The following is a 23047-nucleotide window of genomic DNA, read 5'->3' as shown; positions in this document are numbered from 1 at the left end:
ATTAATACATACTTGCTGGAAAACATTTTACTCTGACACATGTATATATGGGAGCAACACGAAAAAAGTTCACTGCATATAAATAGGTGACATATGAAAATTCATGTGACTAAACGCACATAAAAAGGCAAAAGGAAGCAAAGTAAAGCATAGAAGCACAGAATACTGATAACCATCACCTAGATTCAGAAAAGGAGAACATGACCACCACCAAAATCATTCATGAAATACTTACACAATTTTAAAATCTAAAATTAATCAAAGGAAAATATATGTACAGAAATGCCAAACACAAAGTGTTACCCTTGCCAACAATATAGTGAAACGGTGGCCAAAAAACATTCAATGCTGTAAACAGCCACCAGAGTTGTATAGCATATATAGGCTGTATATATACATATATAGCATTTATAGGCTACATTTGGAGAATATTTATCAGTGGAGTTCCTACGAAGACTATTAATATTTCAAATTGGAAAATGTTGGCTCCAGAGCATTCAGTAAGGTAATATACCTTCCAGCTAGGGTAGCTAAATCATCACCCCAAAAATCCAAGACACGTTAATTACACAGGTTCTGAGGCTGATTTAATGCAGATAAGGCCCTAAGTGAGTTTAATTACCACCTTAATCAGCCACAGAACCTGTGTAATTAATGTGTGTCCTGGATTAAAGGGATGATGTGGCAACCCTACTTACAGCCCAATGAGAGCGACAAGCCCAAGGTGGGGTAATGAGCAGGCATAGCTCTACAGAAGCCCTGGAGAGACGTAAGCAGCCATGTGAGCTCTGAGGACCATATCGTTTAAGGTCATTTTAGGCTATTTGTGTTCAGCTGATACTCTACCTAACAGTTCCCTTGGCTCTGGAAGGCGGTCTTTTTAATTAAGCAATATCAGGAAAGCACAAGTCACAATAGAGTAATTTTAAAGTCCCAACTGAACTTGATTACCTCAGCACATTCCTGGTGTAAATTCTGCAAAAAAATCTTGCAGTTTTTACTTTGGAAAAGAAACAATTAAGTACTGTCCATGGAACTTTTATGTGCATCAACATCCATATTTTCAGGAAAAACTTTCAGGGTGTAACCCCTTATCAAAGTTCATGCAATACTGCTTGGACCTTGAAGAAGGAAGTAAACTTCAAAAGCTTGTCCTGAAAATGTGGTTGTTAGTGCAAATAAAAAAGTATCACAGACAGTACAACTGTCATTATTGCAAGTGCACTAATATGACTAAAAGCACCTCAAGCGTGATGGGAATTTATTTAGGATATGCCATATCCTGGGTAAAAAAGTTGTTTCCTTAGCAGCATGCTGTCTGTAAGTGAAAGCAGTGGTCTTTCCGCAAAAGTCTGACAAGCCCCCTGCTGAATTAGAGTTGAGCTTTACTGATTCCAGAGCTATAGGTAAAATTCAGCAGGGGGTGTGCTGGACCTTTTTAGAAGGATAACTGCTCCCACACAGAGCAAGGGTCCTTCTCTACAGAATGCAGGGAACAACCATTTCTTTTTAAGCTTTGGCTGCTTTAACATAAGGCTTCAATTAATTAATTGGGTTTTATTGTATTTTAGATGATTAATTAGTGACTAGATATAAAAAAAAAAAAAGCACCTAGTTTACGGTAAGTAGCAAGGCTTCAGAACACAATGTGGAGAAGTTAACCGTTTTGTGGGCATAACCACCATAATATTAGACTGTACCCTATCAAAATGCTTTCATTATTTGAGCACAACACATGGATCTTCCCGGTGCAAAGAAACCAAATCTAGCTTTATAAAACTAGGTCTAGACTATTGTTTGGCATTTCTTAGGTACATGGAAAGCATCACCATAAAGAAGCGAGAAGGAATACCTGGAAGAACGGTCAGCCAAGCAGTGTGATGTGAATAGCCAATAGAATTCCCAGCCAGACAGGTATACTCCCCAGCGTCCTCAAAAGACACATTGCGCAAAATCAGAACCTCTAAATCCTTATCCGAGGAGTATGTGCCCGTAGGCTAAAAAAAATAATGGAAAAGATGAAAATATAACATGGAGAAGAAGGAACAAAAAGTAAAGGTGGATATAAAAATAAAAAAAATAAAAAAACACAAAAAAATCATAGAAAGTACAAGCCATAATTCTGAAAAGAAAAAAACGTACACCAAGCAGATTAAGTTTATCATCCACAAATGGAGAGATGCCAGAACCCTTCACCAGGCTGCCTAAGCTATGTTCCACCTAATATGGCATGCAAGCGAACACCACTTGAAAAAAAAACAGACCCACAACACTGCACACTCAAAGGCTGGTATGGCTGGATACGACAATTTAGACTAGTTGGATAGGACAATCTGAGAACCTATCTTATTTAGAATCCCTTTAATGAGTTCTAAAATCTAGGCAAAAAATAAAAGGGAAAATATAGGCAACAGATCAGTTGTCAGTGCCAATACAAGCTTTGTTAAAGTCCAATTAAAGTTATGGAAATAGATTTAGTCAATATATTAACAACCTTCATAATCTAACCTGTGTGTGTCCAAATAGGACTGTGCAGTCTGGTACAAACCAGAATTTGACCGTAGTGTCCAAGGCAATCTAAGTGACCTGGTCAGACACATCCCCATCTTCTGCAACACTACAATTCTGTATGAGTTCACCTCACAAATGTCAAGGTGTAACCGTATCAAATAACTTTACAGGCCAGGAGTAAGCTTGTTGTGGGTATTTTTTTTTTTCATTGCAAGCTCTTCAAAAGCACTTCTGAAGAGCCAGAAACACCAATGGTAGCAGACATGTCCAATTATCCAGCAACAGATACCAAAGACCCCAAGAAGTTTTTTTCAGGACATCAGTGTTCAAGCTGGTTGGCTTTGTTCAGAGTCTATGGTTTACCTGCTGATGGTTCATAAATGCTGAGCCAAAAAGACGCCTCGGCTATTCCTATAAAATTGTTGGCTCTACAAACATATTCTCCTTCATCGTTTGGTGTCACATTGGACAGAATTAGGCTAGCATCAGTTTCGGTCTTATCGCTTATCCATGACTGAAGGAACAGACAAAACACTGAGACTTCAGAATATTGTTCCGCAAAATTATTATAATTATCAACCAAGAAAGAGTTTACTAAAATTGTCCACCTGGTGGATGCTGCCATCAATACTCAGGAAATGATTGAGAACAAGCGGTCTCTAAAAAGAGGCCAAGCTCAATCTTCTGAATGTTTTTTCCTTTTTTCCCCGGAGTACTAACAGAAGACAATTGTGACTAATAAACCTGGGGGTTATTATGAGGATTAGTCTTTGTCAAAGCACAGCTTTAGTGTATGAGACTGATATAAATTAGTATAAATTAATATAAATCAAGATCATTCTTGTAAGCTGTAGGTTAAAAGGGCAATTCAATGATATGTTTATTGGGCTTGTAAGGGCACTGCTGTAAATTTAAGGGGAACTTTGACACTGATTCACTTCAAAACTGCCAGTAAAACACATATGCATTAATGGAGCATTTTTCTGCACTTTTGCAGCGTTGGCGGTGCAGTTTTTAAAGGGCACGCGACTTAAACACTGCACCAAAAATGCATATTGGGGGGGGGGGGGCACTTTTTAGGCGGTTTCTATCCATCTCAATAGAGAGGAAAGTTTTTGGTGCAGTTTTTATAGCTCCCCAAACATGCTCCAAAGATGGATTTTTTTTTCTTCACCGCAACGAAAGCACACCACCCCAGTGTGAAAACATTCATTGATTTTAAAAAGGGAAGCATTTTTCTTGAGCTTTTTAGGTGCTTTTCTTTAACACAAAAGTAGGGCTGCATGCAAACAAAAACATAGGTTCTGATGCAATTACAGTATATTATATTAAGGCCCCTTACACATGGGGTGAACTACTGGCGGAGTCCGCCTGCTCAGGGGGTATCTGTCCGCTGATCCCCGCTGAGCAGGCAGATGCTTATGCAAAGTGGACACAGATGGCTATACTCCATTGACAGTTGGATGTAAACAGACCGTCTGTCTGTTTGCACCTGACTGCCATCCAATCTGCTAGGGGGATAGGAAAGGTATCCCCATCCATCTGTAAGCAGATCAGATCGTATGTTGGTGGGTGTAAACAGACATATATCCATTTACACCTGCCGCTCCATAGAGGATAATGGGGGGCCCGATCTGTCCGCCCATGTGAAAGGGGTCTTTAACACTTAGTATGGGTGCCTGAAATCTAGCTTTATATTAAACCTCCCAATATATCCTGAAACTCCAAAGCACAAAAACAGAGAACAGATTATGCATTGCGACCCAATCTTGCACTGGATGATGCCGCCAATCTAATACGATTTCAGGCACTAGGGGCAGGTGATTATAGGAGAACACTGGAAGGGCCTCAGAATAGTGATGATGATCCAATCAGCAGTCAATTGACAAACTTCAAAGCTGAAATCATGATTAGTGGCAATATCGATCCTACTATTCAGTGTGGGAGAGATATCTGGATCAGATGGCTGGATGAACGGAATTACAGTTCTAACTTACTAGTTTTACATAAAAACTTTTAGAGCATCTAAAACTCTGTATAAAATTGTACCAGATCTAGAGAGCCATTTCTTTTTAAAAGTCAAGGCAGTGATAAACAATGCTCCTTGAGTTAATCCACAAAACTAGAAAAATGTAGTAAAATGTAGTAAAATTTGCAGTTGGATGAACTCTGATATCAAAATGTGGGATCATGACAGGGACTAGCAATCTGCCGAACTTCAATAAAATATACACAATGTTACATGTACGTACTTATCCAATATTAGCAAAATATGATGTGTAAAAGACAAGGGACTATATGTATCACGCTGCCTAACTTGGCAAAACAAATGTCTGTTTTTTAAAGAACATGGCAAATTTTTAAAGTTCATTAGTTATTTTAATGTGTCTTCATCTTAATTTGTCTTGTCTAAAGTTAGTGTTCATTTTTTGCCGTCCACAACTGTCATGATCTAAGCAAGAAAAAATTCTATTTTGTGTCAAACATTCTGTAGACAGTTCATCGGGAAGAAAGGTTTTAACAAGGATTGCAGTTAACAAATGCGGTTTCAATTATCAGGACTCCAAAATAGGATTCAGAGACAAAATATTAAGCGGCCGGCCTGAGATCACTGCTGACTTGGCCGCTCATAAATTTCACGGTAAGATTTTCCAATATACAGGAGTTATTTTATCACTTGGGAAGGCTATATTTCAAAAGTACCCTCACAGGATACAAGACACTGCTCTTAAAAGCTCTCGTTAAAATTTTTAAGGTGTATCCGTTACTTTCCTCACAGGGAAGATGCCATTATGACCTAAACCTATAATATATATATATATATATATATATATATATATATATATATATATATATATATATATATATATATAAAATATATAAATAAAAAATAAAGGAAAAAAAACCCACACTACAGCTAAATCACTAGGAAGGTATCATTTTAGATCTAGGGATATCACCTTATATTCAGGATGGTAAAATGCTCTGAACATCCTAACCTGACTAACCCAGTTACCCTTGCGAATATTCTTTTATTGCCTAAAGTTCTGTCAAGTCTTGTTTACCTAAAACAGCCTTTTTCAACCAGGGTGCTGCCTGGGTTTGTTAGGGGTGCCTTGGCAAAATGCCTAAAAACTGAACCAAGATTTCCCCAAAAAAGCCAGTTGGTGGATCAAGCCTGCCTTCTTGTTACACAAAGCCACAGGTTTTCATTGTAAATTTTTTTTTTTGGGATATGAGTAGAGAAGGGTTAAAACCCAACAATTACTGGTTTTCTCAGTTTTCTACTTTCTCTTTTTATGTTCTTTGTTTTCGGGGACACTTCTTTGCATATTATAAAAATGCGTAGTCTACCACACATAAGAGAGCCACAGCTTTCTGTCGGATTACTTTCTCAAATATGTTTTTTTAATCTCTCCTCCCATGCCGTTATAAATTTATTTTATGTGTAAAAAACATGCAATGTAACCTTCCTGTCTTTATAGAAAATGAACAACCTGTCAGTAAAAAAAAAATAATACAACTCTTTGCCCCATTGGGGAGATTTTCCTCTCTGTCCCGAAGACCCAACCAGAAATGAGAGGTTTCCATCCTAGACAGCAGTCATCTGAACAGTTGTCCCCACTGAAAGGATTTCCCCCTTGATTTCATGTTGTTCTGCTGACCTATAGCCTCTGGAAAAAAAGGCAATGTATACAACATGAATAAACTGAATGACCTTACCTTTAGAATGGAGACATAAGGATCACCATCTTGGCCATACTTGCTGCCATTAATCTCTACGTGCTTTAGCCACTGAATATGAGGTTGAGCGTCGCTGTAAACTTTACAGTGAAACTCCACATCACTGCCTATTATCACGGTCTTATTTGCAGGTAACCCTGCCTGGAGGATGGGCCGATGAGAAGACCGCTCTGGAAAAAAAGAAAATGTTATTAAAGGATATATCATATAATCAAGCTGATTCCTAAAACTTTCCTATCCTCTACATCCTACAAACTTTAAGGGGGCAGGACTGTGGCCAATGAGAGTGGAAAATACCTCAGCGTCAGTAAGAATAAACAATGCCTCAGGTTTGGTGGTCAGGAGGAGTAAAAACATTAAAATAGCCATTCAGTGGGAAGAGAAATAGTACCCCATCATTGGGATTACTAGGAGGACTAATGCCCGATCAGCTTCAGTGGAAGGAATGGTGCCCCACCGTTGGCGTCAGTGGAAGGAATGCTGAAATTGTGCAGTTTTGTCATCTTATAAAAAAAATTGTGAAAGTGTCTCTGCACTGAAAAAAAGATATATCTTGCTCCTAACACAGGTGCAGATCGTCTCTTGAGCAATGTTTTGTGAGATTTAGAGATTGTATGACTGAATGTTTGAACCGACAGGAGGCCAGGGTACCCAAGTCTGAAATGGACTAAAAGAAGAAAGCCAACTGTTCTAGCAGCTGCAGCATGCAAATAGTTTACCACGTGTGTCCATTTTAAGTGTATTCAAACCAAAAAGAGTGGTAGCTGTGCTAGTTTTCCTTTTCTGTTTTATTTTCACCTGGTTATCTGGCCGGTAACACATTCTGATCCTAGGCTGACAAGGCTCACTCCCCGTACTGTAGCTACAGATGAGCAGCATTGTTACCCTACAACATGAAGTGTGTTAAGACCGCAGAACACCTCACTACATAACATGGGGGAAGGTGTGAGCAGTTGTGGTAATCAAAACCCAAATGCTGGACACGGACACACACACACACAAATCAGCATTCAATTGCAAAAGCAACCAAATGGAGGAGTGCAACCTACTACCTTCGGTTTTGAGCAACACTATAAAATGATCTAGGAGTGTTGGTGGTAGGTTGTTAATTTATTGGGAGTTTTTGTTACTTAAAGCTTGAATATATTGCTATGCGACTACAGCATTGGCCTTAAAGCGGCGCTCCACCCTAAAGTGAAACTCCCGCTGATCGGAACCCTCCCCCCCTCCGGTGTCACATTTGACACCTTTCAGGGGGGTGGTGGGTGCAGATACCTGTTTAAAGACAGGTATTTGCACCCACTTCCGGCCACACAGTCTCGGGCAGACTGCGGGCATAACGTCAACTCCCCTCCCCCCCCCCCCCCCATTGTGTTCTGGGAACACTCGGCTCCCAGTACACAGCGGGAGCCAATCGGCAGGCTGGCGGGCAGCAGAGTGACGAGCGATCGCTCGTCCTCTGCTGCGGACGGCGCTGGACTCCAGGACAGGTAAGTGTCCAAATATTAAAAGTCAGCAGCTGCAGTACTTGTAGCTGCTGGCTTTTAATATTTTTTTTTCAGCGGACATCCGCTTTAACAGCCACTTTTATGTAACAGAGTGATAAGCAAACACCTAGCTGAGCTTTTATTTGCATCATTGTATACGTAGTAATTTCACACCAACTGGAAGCAAATGGGGTAGGAATGCCACAATAGGGTATGAAGTGTGAAATGAAACCAAGCTATAACAAAATCAGCAAGCATCACCAATAAGAACCATTATATTTTTGCTTATGATTACTTTAAAATACCTCTGAAGCTCCTTTAAAAACAAGCTATTCGTTGGGTAGCTTTTGCCAAGTCATTTGGCAGGTCTGCTCACCTTTCGTTGGACCCATATGAAAGTTTCTTGTCAGTGTTGTTCTACGTGAGATTTGGAGGCCCCTGAAACCAGCTCTTCACAGGAGACTTTGTGGCTTGTGAAACTCGCTCACAAACATCTCCGCAGAACTGGCGAGCTGGTCCAAAAGAAGGCAGAGAATACTGCCAACAACTTAGCTATGTCCTACGTTGGGGTAGCTATTGGATATTATACCTATGCCAGGAAGGCAATTTCCTTGTACAACCCTCGCAAAAACCATAAACAGCACAACAAACAAGCCAGGTATTGTAGGGTCAGACCATGTATACAGGACTTTTTCCACAAACAAGGGCAACTTTCATAACGGCTAATGAAATTGCATAAATATTCATGTGAAATAAATCCCATTATAAAAATAATGTATTGGCAAAGATTAACATGTAAGGACCAAGGTTTCTGATAAATTCGAAAAAAAATAAACAGGCTTGCATATTATACCCCATCACATTCCATAATTAAAGCTTCCAGCACAAAAAATAAATACATTTTCAATTGCAACTAATATAAGTAGCCCCGAGTCTGGGAAACAGTAGATCAGCATTTGGAACTAATTAAGCTCTAGTACATGCACAATATTTCTACTGATTAAGTCCTTTTAATTAAATAAGGGCTTTACATAGAATTTAATGAACCCCAGTATACAGATCAGAGTAAGGCTTTCATTGTGTTCATGAACAGACTGGAAACCTCTTGCCAAGTTTGTCTTCACAACTTTACATGTTCAGGTCTGCATGTAATGTTTCCCGCACTAGGTGTGCTGGAAGAAGGTGCAATATTCATTTTTGCAAAAGTAAAAAAAAGGACTCACCTAGGACATCCAGCTGGTAAGTGTGACGGAGAGTTCCATACTTGTTGTCCACAACACAAGTATAATTTCCTTTATCGGATGGAACCACGCTCTCCATAACCACGCTCCACTGCTGGTGCCGCAACTGTAAAGAATGATTAAAACAATAAGGATATAGTTGAATGATCAACAAGTTGTCCAGCATTATGACAATGTTCTCCAAGCATTGGTTTATGAACTACTAGGAGCCTATAGACAAAAAGCTACCAGTCTATGGTAAACATAAAAGGGAAAAAAAATCTAACTATTTCAAATTACTGATCGGTTAACATTTTTCATTTTAATCTAAATGCATATATCATAACACTGGGCTCTACAGTGCAGCCTATATTATCCATATAATAAATGCAGAATTTAATATATGGCAGGTACAAATATTGCAAGACTTCAGATGCATACAAGAAAAAATAAATAAATCTGTATTACTGGTAAAATGTTAAATTACATCCAAACACGTGACGGCATACCTCGGTTTCACACTAATACTCACATGCATCAGAATCTCACTTTAGGACTGCAGTAAACCTGTAATATCAAACTGCCATTTCTTTAAAGCAGTGGTTCACCTGAATTTTTTTTTAAAGCCAGCAGCTACAAATACAGCAGCTGTTGATTTTTAAAAAATGGACACTTACCTGTCCAGGTCGCCCGTGACGTCAGCAGCCGAAGCTGATCGGTAAGGAATCGGGCAGTGAAGCGATACGGCTTCACTGCCTGGTTCCCTACCGCGCATGCGCGAGCCGCGCTGCGCCGTTCCCACTGGTCCCCGTTGTGTTCTGTGAGCCAAGTGTTTTACAGAACACAACGGGGGGCAGGGGGTGACGCTGAGGGGCCGGACTCCCGCAGGACTCTATACCAGGAAGTGGTGCAAATACCTGTTTTATACAGGTATCTGCACCCCCTCCCCCCTGAAAGGTGTCAAATGTGACACCGGAGGGGAGGAGGGTTCCGAAAAGCGGAGGTTCGCTTTTGGGTGAACCTCCGCTTTAACTGGACTAAATCTTCAAGTTGGAAAACATAAAAAAAAAAAAGATACAAAAGCTAACCATCAAGCTATAAGAACTTGAAAATATTGCCACCCAAGGTTGGAAAAATTGGGAAATTGGAGCACTGTTAAAGCATCACTTCAATCTGCCCAAACTCTTCTTAAGCCCTGGTTCACATTGATGCAACATTAAAATCACACTACTTCAAGCGAAGTAGCGCGATTTCAAAGTAGCAAGGTCCGCGCGATTTCAGCTGCTACTTGATAGACATCTGTGTGGCTATGTGCATAGATGTCCATTGAAGTCGCACCTGAAATCGGCAAAAGTAGTGTAGGAACTACTTTTGCAAATTGGTGTGGCACCGCAAAAATCGGTGTTGCACCGATTGGAACAGTGCCATTGTCTCCAATAGGCTGCGAGTTGTCATAAGATTTGATCTCTCAAATCGCATGACAAATCGCTCCAATGTGAACCTAGGCTAAAGGCCAACTCCAGTCAAAACATATTCCGTTTTGGAAAGAGGGGAGGGTTAGAACCTCTGTCCAATTTATTGCCATCTGCATCTCTGGTTAGATTACCCCTCGACACCTGAACAGATAAGGGAAAAAAAACTCTCCCAAGGAGAAACCAACAGCAACATCTTTTAAATGGTGGAATGGCTGGAATGTTATCCACTTTTGAGTTGTCAACATTTGAAAGATCTCTTCTCACTTCCTGTTCAGGCAACACATTATGAGTCAGGGTGTTTCAATGCATCTCTAACAGGAAGTCAAGGCAAATCTCTCCAACAGGGACACAGATTGAGGTTTCAACCCTTCCAATCACACCAATATTTAGGCCAAAATCCGCCAACTCTCTGGAAGCCTTCCATTGCTCGACAATCAGGAACTACAAACCAAAATGTAGACAGTTTGGAAATTTACAAGGTAACCAGTATGTACTTGACCCTTCAATTAGTTCCCAACACTGCAATATAGTGTCAGAAACTCAGAGAGAAGATATTCCATACAAGCACTCTTAGAATGTGGGAGTATCTTCGACCTAAGCACAGCGAGGAAGATGCAAGTAATTTCGAGATGTTCTGCTTCAGATCTCTAAAAACATAGGATTATGATCACAGAGATTACAGGTACATTATCTCTCCTCTCTCTCATCTTTATTCTAAATGGTTCTGTTTACCGAGGCATTTTATCTCATAACATCACGCCCTCACTGCACATATGTCATATGTCTAACTGAGGAATACAAGGTATTTCTACACATTCCTTAATGATCTCATTTTAGGGAGCTTGTGAGCCTCAGACAGAGCCGTGTTCTGAGTGTATGCTAAAATATAATTGGGTTGGGTTGTTGGGTTACTATAAGTTTCTCAAACATGGGAGCTTTCAAATGCATATTTGTCAATACTTCCAGCTGCTTTGCTAGAGAACATATATTGGGGTTAATTTACTAAAACTGGCGTTTTCAAAATCTGTTGCAGCTGTGCATGGTAGCCAATCAGCTTCTAACTTCAGCTTGTTCAGTTAAAAGGGGTTGTAAAGGTACATTAAAAAAAAAAAAAAAAAACACTGGTCTATACTTGCCTACTAGAGCGACCGGAAACCTCCTTTTTTCGGGTCTCCCCTATACAGAGCTGCACCAGATATTGTATTCTCCAGTTTTAGAAAATCAACCCCATTATGTTTTAGGAGGACTGGGCATTTAGGCTCATGGTGTGAGTATAAGCCAGAGTCATGTTCCTTGGCTCCATGTATGTTTATTGAAAAGCTGAACGCTAAATATATAAAAAGGAAACTAATTTAATGCAACTCTAATTATTAATACATTATTCTAGATATTTTTTAAGTGCAAGCAGTGCAAGTAGGTGAATTTGACATGGTATCAGCCTCTAGTAGTCTATGTATAGCAGGGCTGGCGTGACAGAGGAAAAAAGCAGTACAAGGAACCAATCAGGTCATGTGCGGACAAGAAACCTGCGGATAGGAGAAAATACAGAATGACAGATAAGCTTATTACTGTGCTGCTTCTCCTTTCACTCTCCGAATCACAGGCTGGGGCAATGTGACCTGGGTTGAATGATGATGACCATCAGGCTAAGGACATCCATCGGCAGAAAAAAAAAGTACTGTGGGGCAAATCTCTAGACTGATGGTAAACACCACAGCAAAAGCTAGAGCTGAGCTTTTCATTTTTGGGCAGTTTGTGGGCTTCGCAGTTATGCCTTTCAGTACTGTGGTCTTTTGTTCAAATCTCAGCCAGGACAATATCTGCATGGAGATTGTTCTCTATGTGTTTGCATGGGTTTTCTTCGACACTCCAAGGACATGATGGTAGGTTAACTGGCTTCTGTCTTAGTTGGCCCTAGTAGGTCTAAAAGAAATTTCATATTACAATTTGTTTTCATATTCTGCATGCCAGTCTCTAGCCAGATAACTGTGGAGGGTTGAGAAAAGGCCTGGCAACCTACCTCGCAAAAAAATAAAAAAAAATCTATTGAAAGGCTAACAAGTGTATCAGAACGGTGCCCAGAAAGCTGGTCCACAGATACACCAAGAGTTAGATACAAATGAACAGATATATATATATATATATATATATATATATATATATATATATATATATATATATATATATATATTTCATTGTTATCTTCTTATTTTTGGCTGGAGTACCACCTTAAAGGCCAAGTCCAATGGAGGCCCAGGGTCCTTCAGAAAATGTTCATGCCTTGTTTTTGTCACAGCCAACCTCCCCTCCGAGACCAACCCCGGCTGGCACGCTCAGGATCCCAGACATGGTGAGACTGCCCAGGAGTCTGTCCCAGAATAATCCAAAGCTTTTTCTGGGTCATTTAGTGTCTGTAGACCTCCAATAACAGATTCCTTTGAGGACTTAAATATTAAGGCTCGGAAATCTCTGAGGAGGGAAGTCATATGAAATTCTCAATAGAGGAAAAGGGATGACTCAGATAAGAGTACGCATGCAGATTATCTTGATGGGAATGTTGGGAGAATTTTTTTTTTTTTTTTTAAAAGTACCTGCATTTGAGATTTTATATACAATTGCTATATTAATCATTTCACCTGAAAGAATTTATGATATAAATGTTCATATTTCATCATCATTGATCACAGTCACCACAATCAGGACATGGCTAATGGAGAGAAGTTCCAAGAATTTGAAATGCACCAGCAGTCAGCACTGGAGTCCTGGAATTGATTCCCAACGGTGACCAACCTTCCCGAGCTCAGGTTTGTTCAAAGGTAAAGTCATGCTTCTAGATTAAAGGTAGCATTATCTGCATTAAAGGAGTTGTAAATAAAACATTTTTTTTACAGGGTAGAGACATAATAGTTAACTGATTCCTTTTAAGAACTATTAAAAATAGATAAAAATCAATCATATAATGTACCTGTAGTTTCTAGTTTCGTTGTTTCCTGCCTCTGCTGTACAGAGCCACAGAGCCAATACAGGGCAGTGATGGTTTGGAAAACGAAACTGATTGGTGCTGAGGGGTTTTAGATACACAGTAATCACACCTCCTTGATTAGTGACCACAGAGAGAAAGCTCCCAGTACTGTGGTGATCAGGAAACAGACAACCAGGAAGTGTGGAGATCAGAGAAGAATTACAGAAACTTGAGAGCAAAAACGAACAATGAGGACATGAAAACAGCACTGCATTAAGGTAAAGGAGGCTATTAAGATAAAAAAAAAATTCCTTTACAAACCCTTTAAGGCTAAAAAAAAAAAAAAAAAAAAAAAATTCTCCTCCACTAGTTGTTTGTTCCCACCCCAAAGTCCTATCTTGATTCAGTGCTGTGCCCATCTGCAGCAGTACCAGTCTCTCTCCCTAGTCTCACAGGGCATTGGCCTCTGCTCAGGGCCGGATTCCAGACAAGGCCAACAAGGCCAGGCCTTAGGGCGGCAGTGGGTGCAGGGGCGGCACAGAATAGAGGACACTTTTACTTTCATATCGGGAGTTCCCCCCTGTCATGCGGATGGTGAGAGGAGAAAAAGGGAAGAGGAGGTGAGATCGTTCTTGGCAGCAGCAACCCCCCTCCTGGTTCTCAATGTCATTTTCGGCAGCAGCACCACCCAATGCTGAATGTCATTTTTGGCAGCAACACCCCCCCTGCTTCTCAGTGTCCTGCCAAAAAAGTCCCCCGGCGGATAATGTCCCCCCTGTACTGCACAGGCAGGGGCGGCATTGAAGGACCTGGCCTTGGGGTGGCAAAGGGAGTAAATCCGGGCCTGCCTCTGCTGCTGTCAATCCTGTGAGCAGAGAGCTGGAGGCATGGCCAAGCTGCACTGTGCATCTTAATAGACGCACACAGTCCGGCTCGGGTGCGCCCATACGTATGCTATCATAACAAGCGGCTTGCTATGTGTGCACACTCAAGGAAGGAATAGCGGAGAGGGTCAGCGGAGGGACCCCCAGAAGAGCAGATAAGGGGGAGCTCTGTGCAATGTTATTGCAGAGAGCAGGCAAGTATAACATATTTTTATTTTAGGGGGGAAAAAAACGTTAATACCGATATAACCTTTGAACGCAATCTGTACACATACAGTATATGTAAGCAGCACGGCAGTGGGCATTAAAGCGATTCTAAAAGGTAATTTTGCTTTTTCTAAATACACGTCATACTTGCCTGCAATGGTTTTGCACAGAGCAAATTCTTCCATCCATTGAATGCAGTCACTGTTTTACCATTTATTTACACTCGGTTCAGCTGATTTTTAAGTTTACTAGTGCAGACAGAACCAACATGACTTGAATTTTGGATAATTCGGCAGGAATCAGCAAAATATTTGAGCTTCCCATCACCAGCTTAAGGTCTGTAAATGCATAATTATCTAGTAAGCCAGGATTGCAGGACACAATCATGAATTTGTGCCAAGAGGAAGAATATAAAACTCCATCCAATGTATACATTCTCGCAACTAAACAGAATTGGGCAGGGAAGGTTTCCGAGGTTAAAGCGCCTTCAATACTTTATCTGTATTTACAGAGCTTGTTGGGAACAAAGTGTTTATATGTAAGAGGACAGGCTCCAATGCTCGGATTTCACACATTTTGCCCTAAAATACGTTTTTATCAGACAGAAAGCTTGTGTCTGGAGCCTGTCACCACTGTGCTGCTGAGACAGCTTGACCGGCGTCCCAGATACGGTGACAGGAGGTCAGCGGGACCTCTGAAAGGACTGCATTAATAAATGCATGCTTGTTAGACATTGACCATTGCCTGACTTATGTGTAACACACTGCAGGAGAGCACCGCTCATAGAACAAAGCACGCTATATACTGAAGAGGAAATAAAGCCCTCTGTGGAGCAGAATATACATGTCATGTTTGATTGAAAAAAAAATTAGTTGCCATACATTCTTAATAAATAATTGGGTAAGACGGTTTTTAGTCCTACTACTAAAACAAACCAAAAATCTGAAAATAAAAGCTACATTATTAACAAAACATTCTGTTAAAGGCCAAAAAAACCTTTCAGCTAAATACCATTCTATGTGTATAAAACATGTTCGGGTTGCATCGATACAATTTTTCTTTTTATCGGCGAGTACGAGCACAAATACGTTGCAGTACAATTAGTGTCAATACAAATTAAATAACCACAAATTGCACTGTAGAAACACAATTTGCCCCACCGCTCCTGTGTGTAGAAAGAGAACCTGCCATTTGGTGGGCAGTTATTAAAAACATGTTATGTTTCTTCACTTATTTTTGTAAGAAACTTGGTGTAGACCAGGGATATGCAATTAGCGGACCTCCAGCTGTTGCAGAACTACAACTCCCATAAGGCATAGCAAGACTCTGACAGCCACAAGCATGACACCCAGAGGCATGATGGGACTTGTAGTTTTGCCACAGCTGGAGGTCCGGTAATTGAATATCCCTGGTGTAGAACATGTCTTATGGCAGTCTTTATTTTTGGTTATCCTCCCTCTCTCCTCCCCCTCTTTTGCTATTACTACTACTTCCTACTAGTTGTTTAGGCTATACCAAAGAGTAACTTGATGGTCTTCCAGTACTACAGTATGTACCCATTAGGGGTAGGCTGGCCTAGGTCATCAAGACCTATATACACTTTCCAATGAGTGCCTTTAAAGCCGGTTCACACTGGGGTGGCACGACTTCGGGGGCGACTAGGCAAGGCGTCCTGAAGACAACTTCAGAGGCGACTTGCAAAATGACTTCTGTATAGAAGTCAATGCAAGTTGCCCCCGAAGTCGTACAAGAACCTTTTTTTAAAGTCGGAGCGACTTGCGTCACTCCTATTAGAATGGTTCTATTAAATAGAATGGGACGCGACTTGTCAGGCAGCCGAGTCGCCTGACGAGTCGCCCCCAGAAATGCAGAATTTATCTTTGAACTGTAGTTAAAGCGGTGGTTCACCCTCCTTCACATCATTAGACCATTACATTCGGCATCGTAGCGCGAGCTACGGTATGCCGGTCTTAAATTTTTAATCCCCGTACTCACTGTGCTATCGCTCATTGAAGAATCCGACTTCCGCGGGGAATGGGCGTGCCTATGGAGAGGGAGGATGATTGACGGCCGGCTCTGGCACGTCACGCTCCCCGAAGACAGCCGGAGTAGGTCTCGGCTCTTCACGGCGCGTGCGCACAGGCTATGCGCAGGTGCCGTGAATAGCCAAGCCTATTTCGGCTATTTCCGGAGAAGCGTGACGTGCCAGGGCCGGCCGTCAATCACCTTCTCTCACCATAGGAACGCCCATTCCCCGGAATCTTCAATGAGCCATAGCACAGTGAGTACGGGGATAAAAAATGTAAGACCGGCATACCGTAGCTCGCGCTACGATGCCGAATGTAATGGTCTAATAAAAAAAAACATTTTTTTTTTTTTTTAACAGGGTGAACCCCCGCTTTAAAGAGGAACTGCAGCCTGCTCACATAATTTGTAATAAAAACATCTTTGCCATTCTGAAGCCTCCCTCGAACCACTTTTAATATTATTTTATATATACTGTGATTCTGTACTTGCCAAATATGCTGCATAAATCTCCCTCCACCGAATCTGGCTGCAACCATTTTAACTGTGGGCAGCTGAAGCTGCTGACTGTTCACTTCCTGGATTTACACACAGAGGCACACCTCGAGCTTTCAGCCCTGCAGTTCTGATTTGCCCTCTTATGACTCATCCCCCCTCCCTTCCTGGCGCTCTCTCTCTCTGCATGATGTTATAAGCCTAGGCAAATTACCAGACGAGAAACAGGGAGTGGGCTGTATAAGGTATTTACTGGCAGAAAAATATGTTTTACTATCCAAAGTTAAAACAAGGGCAGAAGATTAATAGATGGAAAGTTAAAAACATGACTGAAGGTCCACTTTAACATGAGTTCTAACATTTATAATAAACTGCCCACTAGATGGCGCTTTTACCGTTTCTGTATACACACACACACACACACACACGAGAGGTGGGGGGGACTGCATGTGATTTGGAAGGAATCGCACCACATTCCTGTTTAAATCACATGCGATTCTTTGAAGTGCGATTTGTGCCCATTCATTTTGTATCGGTTTCGGGAGCATTTTTACGAGTACTTGTGAAAATGCTTGGTATCAGCACATCCCTAAAACATGTTTATATTCCATTTAGAATGGAAGCACCACACCAAATTGCTAGAGTCTAAAAAATGGTTTTAATTCCAAAATGTATAATAGCTGCTACATCCAACGGGTTTCAGGGACCACACAATGTCCACTTCATCAGGGCTTAAAAATGTACAGTATCTCTTGGTAAGGACTCAATTATTTGTATTTCGTATTGTGACCACTCGGCAATATTCAACAGCTGATAGAAACCACCACCACACGTTACATGTATTGTGGGGTACACTACAGCGAGTTGATTGCTACCATTCAATATGTTGGGTTTCCAGTCACGATAAATGGGATCCCAATGCACAGAGTAGGTGCTTTACCATGCATTGGGTAAACGTGCGTTTTTAGAGCGCACAAATGTGTATGGTCCCTAAAGCTGCCCTCCGAAAATTTTCATCAGTACATTTGATGACTTGATGAACATTGTTTAAAAGCAATTAAAACTTTTTTTGCAAAAAAATAAAATAAATTTCATCCTCCTCCTCCTCCTCCTCATCACCACCACCACCGTTGTTTCAACTCACTGATTATCAGGAGATGGATGTAGTGGTGGGTTGCAAATTTTATTTAAAACTACACCTAAATCTTTATATCCCACTTCCATTCCAACAGGTTCCTTATTGTTTAAATTGGCTTTTTGGAAACAAACTGTAAAGCCATTTTCTTTCACGCGGTAATCAATTAGCCAGTGTTAATGTGCGGTGTGATGAGAAGACAACAGGACCAACAGATAAGAGATAGGCAGGACTAAACTGTTTATCCTCTGCTGCCCTTCACTTTCCCTGGCCGATATGCTTTGTCAGAGGGCCCTTTGTTTAGACATTCATGGGGCTTAGAGCTTTCAAGCCTTAAGTGAGAAAACACAGAAAATATTTCTACAAGTCCTGTCACTCAGTCTGGCGGTCGGGGCGCAGGTCACATGCTGAAGGTCAGATCCTCTGTGGCCACAATGACAGCCAAACACAAGTCTGACAAAGTACGAATCTGCAATTAACAAGCAGGGCCGGGAATTAGGGCCCCAGCACAAGAGCGCTTGTATTGCCCAGTTGAACATGGATTCGGCGCTGTATTTTCCATGTTTTCCTCCCGAAAAATCAGTAGAGGATAAATTCGGCCTAAAATGAAGACATTGTTTAACATGAAATTAAAAATCGGTTGACCATGCAGAATGCGTGCAAAAAAACAGCCATCATCAAGGGGGGACAATACATGAAAAATGCAGGTCAGTCAAAAATGTTGGCAATTTTATCACCACTATTCCTTTATGTAAATGGAAAGCGATGGAATAAAATTTGAGGGTGGACATAAAAAACGGTAAGTATGTACTATTCAGAAACTAGCCACAGGATCAAAAAACAGATACCTTTAAATAGGTCCTTCCTGAGGTGTGGAGAGCTGGCAAGAGCCTTCCAACTTCCCAGCACCATCCTACTGGCCCATCCGTATGATTGTCAGCTTAAGTGGCCAAATTAAATACGTACCATGACACTTTCCTATAGGATTTTTGTTAAAGGCACATTAATCCTGAGATTAATATTCCAACCATAGTGAACCGACAAGTGTGTCAAAGTAGGATTTTGGGCTTTTCCCAACTATTCTTAAAAACACTCCCTTCCCGACCCAACACCTATACCAGTGATGGTGAACCTCGACACTAGGGTTGTCCAGATACCGAAACTAGTATCGGTATCGGGACCGATACAGAGTATTTGCGGGAGTACTCGTACAAATGCTCCCGATACCTAAATAGAATACTTTTTTTGTATTTATCAACATGTTCTATGAAAATTCTTTGAGTTTTTTACTACTGCGTGACAAGCAAATAAAACATTTTTATTCATTTTTACTCATTTTTATTTTCTTTTATAATGTCTTGAGTTAGAGTTCTTCATAATTCTAAAGAAAATATTCTTAGTCTGTATTGTGGTTTGAAAACTGTCACATGACATTTAAAAAAAGTATCGGTATTCGGTATCGGCGACTACATGAAAAAAAGTATCGGTACTTGTACTCGGTCCTAGAAAAGTGGTATCGGGACAACCCTACTCGACACCCCAGATGTTTTGGAAATATATTTCCCACGATGCTCAACTACACTGCAGAGTACATGAGCATCATGGGACATGTAGTTCCAAAACATCTGAGGTGCCAAGGTTCGCCATCACCGACCTATACCAACACATCTATGAAAAAAGTCTACACTTTGCTATTTTCAGCCTGCTCTGTTCTGCTCCAGCCAGTAGCAGTTAAAAGGGGAAAAGAGGGGAGTACCAATAATAGATGGGCCATATAGAAGCCTTTGGATGATGGCAACGCTTTCAGACATAACCGGCCATTGTCGAGCGCCCTTCCCCCGCCCCTGCAGCCAGCACTGGCTGACACAGGGGGGATCACGTGACCAGATTGGTTCGGGCTGATAATAGGTAACAATATACATCTAGTTAGTATGGGTGTTAGGTGGGGAGAGGGAACCATTTCATGCATGCTTAAGCCCCGTACACACAAACAGAAAATTGTACAAAAAATACCGCTTTCAAAGCGATTGTACGATAAATCGCACAATTTTCATTTAATTGGTACAGCTGTCATTCGAAAATGCAATACAAATGCATTACAACACATGACATCACTTCCGAATTTTTATTCTGTCATACGAGAATTTTCGTGACTTCAGTAAACTCATCAGATTCGATCCAAGATTTGCATAAAAAAGATGATTATTCGTCTAATAATCTCATTGTGTGTACCGGGCTTTAGTTAAAGGCCAGAATTCTACTTTAACCCCCTTCCAATTACGCTGTAGTTTTTTTGTTTAACACGCACACTGAACAGGGGAAATCTAGAAGTGTATGGATAGTTTTTCTTTAAGAGGAGGAAGAGCTGATGAATAGACAAGTGAATTTATTGGGGCTTTCAAATTTAAAGTATACTTTATATTCAGAAAAGGGTCCTTCCACGCAGTATTTCTGCTAATATAGAGATTAAGAGATAATCCTGATTGCATCAGATTTGCGGCGAGCGGTGGAGGAGGGCATAAATGATGACCAGGAGTCGTGTATTTGATTGGCCAGATCTGTTTGAGATCCTCGCATGTATAGTCAGCTACAGATTTTATCAAATTTTAACGCTTTTTATTACACAGAAGATTAAATAAAAAGATCTTATAAACTTTTTAAACGTCTCCCAGAGAGATCCATTTTTATTATGCTCTGCTCCTTTCTGCCCTGTAACGATGTAATTGTGAGCTCTGACAAGTGTGTGCACAAAGGATTATGCGCCGTCTGTTGGCACCAGACACAATGGTACTTCTTTTGCCATCACGTGTGTCATGTGAGCAGACCCTGACCTGAACATTCCAGAGTAGCCAACTTTCCCATCCACAGTCAGCTACAGCAAAAGCATGTGAAAGGGGTTTTCAGAAAAAAGCCAGCGATTAAAGATTAATAAGACCTGCAGTAGATGGGACAAATCGCACACAGCGTCTTAAGAACAGGAAGATAAGGAAAAGAAAAAGCTGAATGCAAGAAACACGGATTTAAATTACTTGTATAAAAAGGGTTTTGGATCTCTTAGTAATGAAGCAGGCAAGATTTCTGCAGCCGAGTTCCCAGCTCCACTCCCTACCATTGCCACCGTCAGGGGGTCTCAATCTCTGTTGGATTTTTTCCCCCCCATATTTATCCTCAAAGTGGGACTCTGGCTTAAAGCAGCTGGTTTTCAAAATACGAGTCTCTTTGCAATGTGTATGTTGCTAAGCAAGTTAGGCCATAAGGTCCTGTTCACACTTGCAAATGTGGCCGTTAGCAACTATATGCGGGAGACCCAGCGATAAGCTGTGGTTGGGCTGCTCCATTGAATGCAATGGGAGGCTGACAGCTCATGCAGCTAATCGTGCCAGCTCACCTTTAACCAATGATGAAGCGATTACCTGCGAATGATCGTTCCAGGACGCAGACATTGAGGGCTGACCATTCGCGCTCCAAGAGAGATTACATGCAAGATAAGACTCAATGGGGCAGCTCCTCCCTGGGAACCTCCTCTGGGTCTCCCATATGGAATCACCAATTGCCCTATTCACAAGAGTGAATAGGGTCCAAAGGAAATGTAATATGAATTCCACACTAGGAGTATATTTGTGCTGCTAGTAGCCATTTATTTGACCTCTTGCATCTCTTGAAGTTGACGGGATAAACCCAAGTGTAAACCAGGAAATTCCTTTAAAGTGACCCTTTGCTTTACTCATGCAGGGGGAAAAAAAACACTTTAACCTGGCCAGCAGGAGCCAATGAAAGTCCTGTGTAAGCTTGCTGCAGTCATTCTAGGACTATAGTATCCCCATGTCACAGCGCTGATTGGCCCAGTCACATGGGTTGGGTCACATGGTCCTCCGTACCTGGAAGTAAAACCTGTTCATTTTGCCCTAAATGGGCAAAGCACCATTTTGCTTTTAGGAGAATTCATGCACCATGACAGTGAAAGGGGAGCTGGGAACTTCAATAGGAAGATTATCCGTCCGGAGTGCACATCACAATCACATTGACTCCTTATAACTAACTTGTATAGAAAATCAGAAAAAAAAAAAAAGACTGAAAAAAATATATTGTGAGATTTGAGATCAAGTGGTTTATAAGCTGTTCACCAAAAGCAAACGCTCATCGTTGGTTTGAATAAATACCTTGATTCCACCAATCCGATGCTCCCCTCTGAACTCTTTCCCATTTTTCAGCCAGTAAATGCTGGGCTGAGGCTTGCCAGCAGCCGGGCAGCGGAACCGGGCTGTACTAGCGGCTGGTTGGGCATAAAGTTTCTTCTCCAGTTTTTCTGGCTGTGTCCAGTATGGTGGTTCTGAAAAAAGAAAGAAGCAAAGTAGACATTTAATATCACAAAGTCATTTTTTTGTTTAATTTTGCTCTCAAACCGTCTTTGCTGTCGACATCAATCAAAATCCTTCTTTCACTTTCTAACCCAACCTGGAGACACTAAAGACAGGAGTAGATTGGTAGATGTGAGCAACACAGACAGTTCTTGAAAAAACTCCAACAGTGAGGCGCAATTTATTACCAGTATTTAGATGGCGCCGTAAATTTTACGCAGTGCTTTACATATTATACATTCACATCAGTCCCTGACCTCAAGGAGCTTAAAATCGAATGTCCCCCAAATTCATGAATGAATTTGAAGGATTATTCACAATTATTATACTGACTTAATGTATTTATCCAAAAAGCATTCGCTATACTATGTAACTGTAATAGTGTGAATCCTGTTATACTTGATGTATTTACTTGTTATTTTATGTTCTGATAACTAAATTAAAAATTGAATGTTTAAAAAAAGAAAAAATAATCTAATGTCCCCAACTCACAGTCATACATACACATACTAGGGCCAATTTAGACAGGAGCCAATTAACCTAC

The 23047-nt window shown here is 41.0% G+C and overlaps 1 protein-coding gene across 6 annotated transcripts in view; it reads right to left on the bottom strand.

Annotated features, from left to right (window-relative positions):
• Positions 1 to 23047, bottom strand: part of FGFR3 (fibroblast growth factor receptor 3) — a 133158-nt gene that overhangs the window by 27944 nt on the left and 82167 nt on the right. For 3 of the 6 annotated variants that reach the window (XM_040335278.1, XM_040335280.1, XM_040335281.1), the window contains exons 5-8: positions 22306 to 22475; positions 8966 to 9089; positions 6235 to 6425; positions 2875 to 3025 (exon numbers count right to left, since the gene is read on the bottom strand). In XM_040335278.1, the coding sequence (XP_040191212.1) occupies positions 2875 to 3025; positions 6235 to 6425; positions 8966 to 9089; positions 22306 to 22475 (636 nt within the window). Of the gene's footprint in view, positions 1 to 1852; positions 1998 to 2874; positions 3026 to 6234; positions 6426 to 8965; positions 9090 to 22305; positions 22476 to 23047 lie in introns of all 6 variants that reach the window. The other 3 variants (XM_040335282.1, XM_040335283.1, XM_040335284.1) reach the window with 1 other exon arrangement.

Source organism: Rana temporaria, chromosome 1, assembly GCF_905171775.1.
Source record: "Rana temporaria chromosome 1, aRanTem1.1, whole genome shotgun sequence".
NCBI lineage: Eukaryota > Metazoa > Chordata > Amphibia > Anura > Ranidae > Rana > Rana temporaria.
This window is presented reverse-complemented; position numbering and strand designations above follow the sequence as displayed.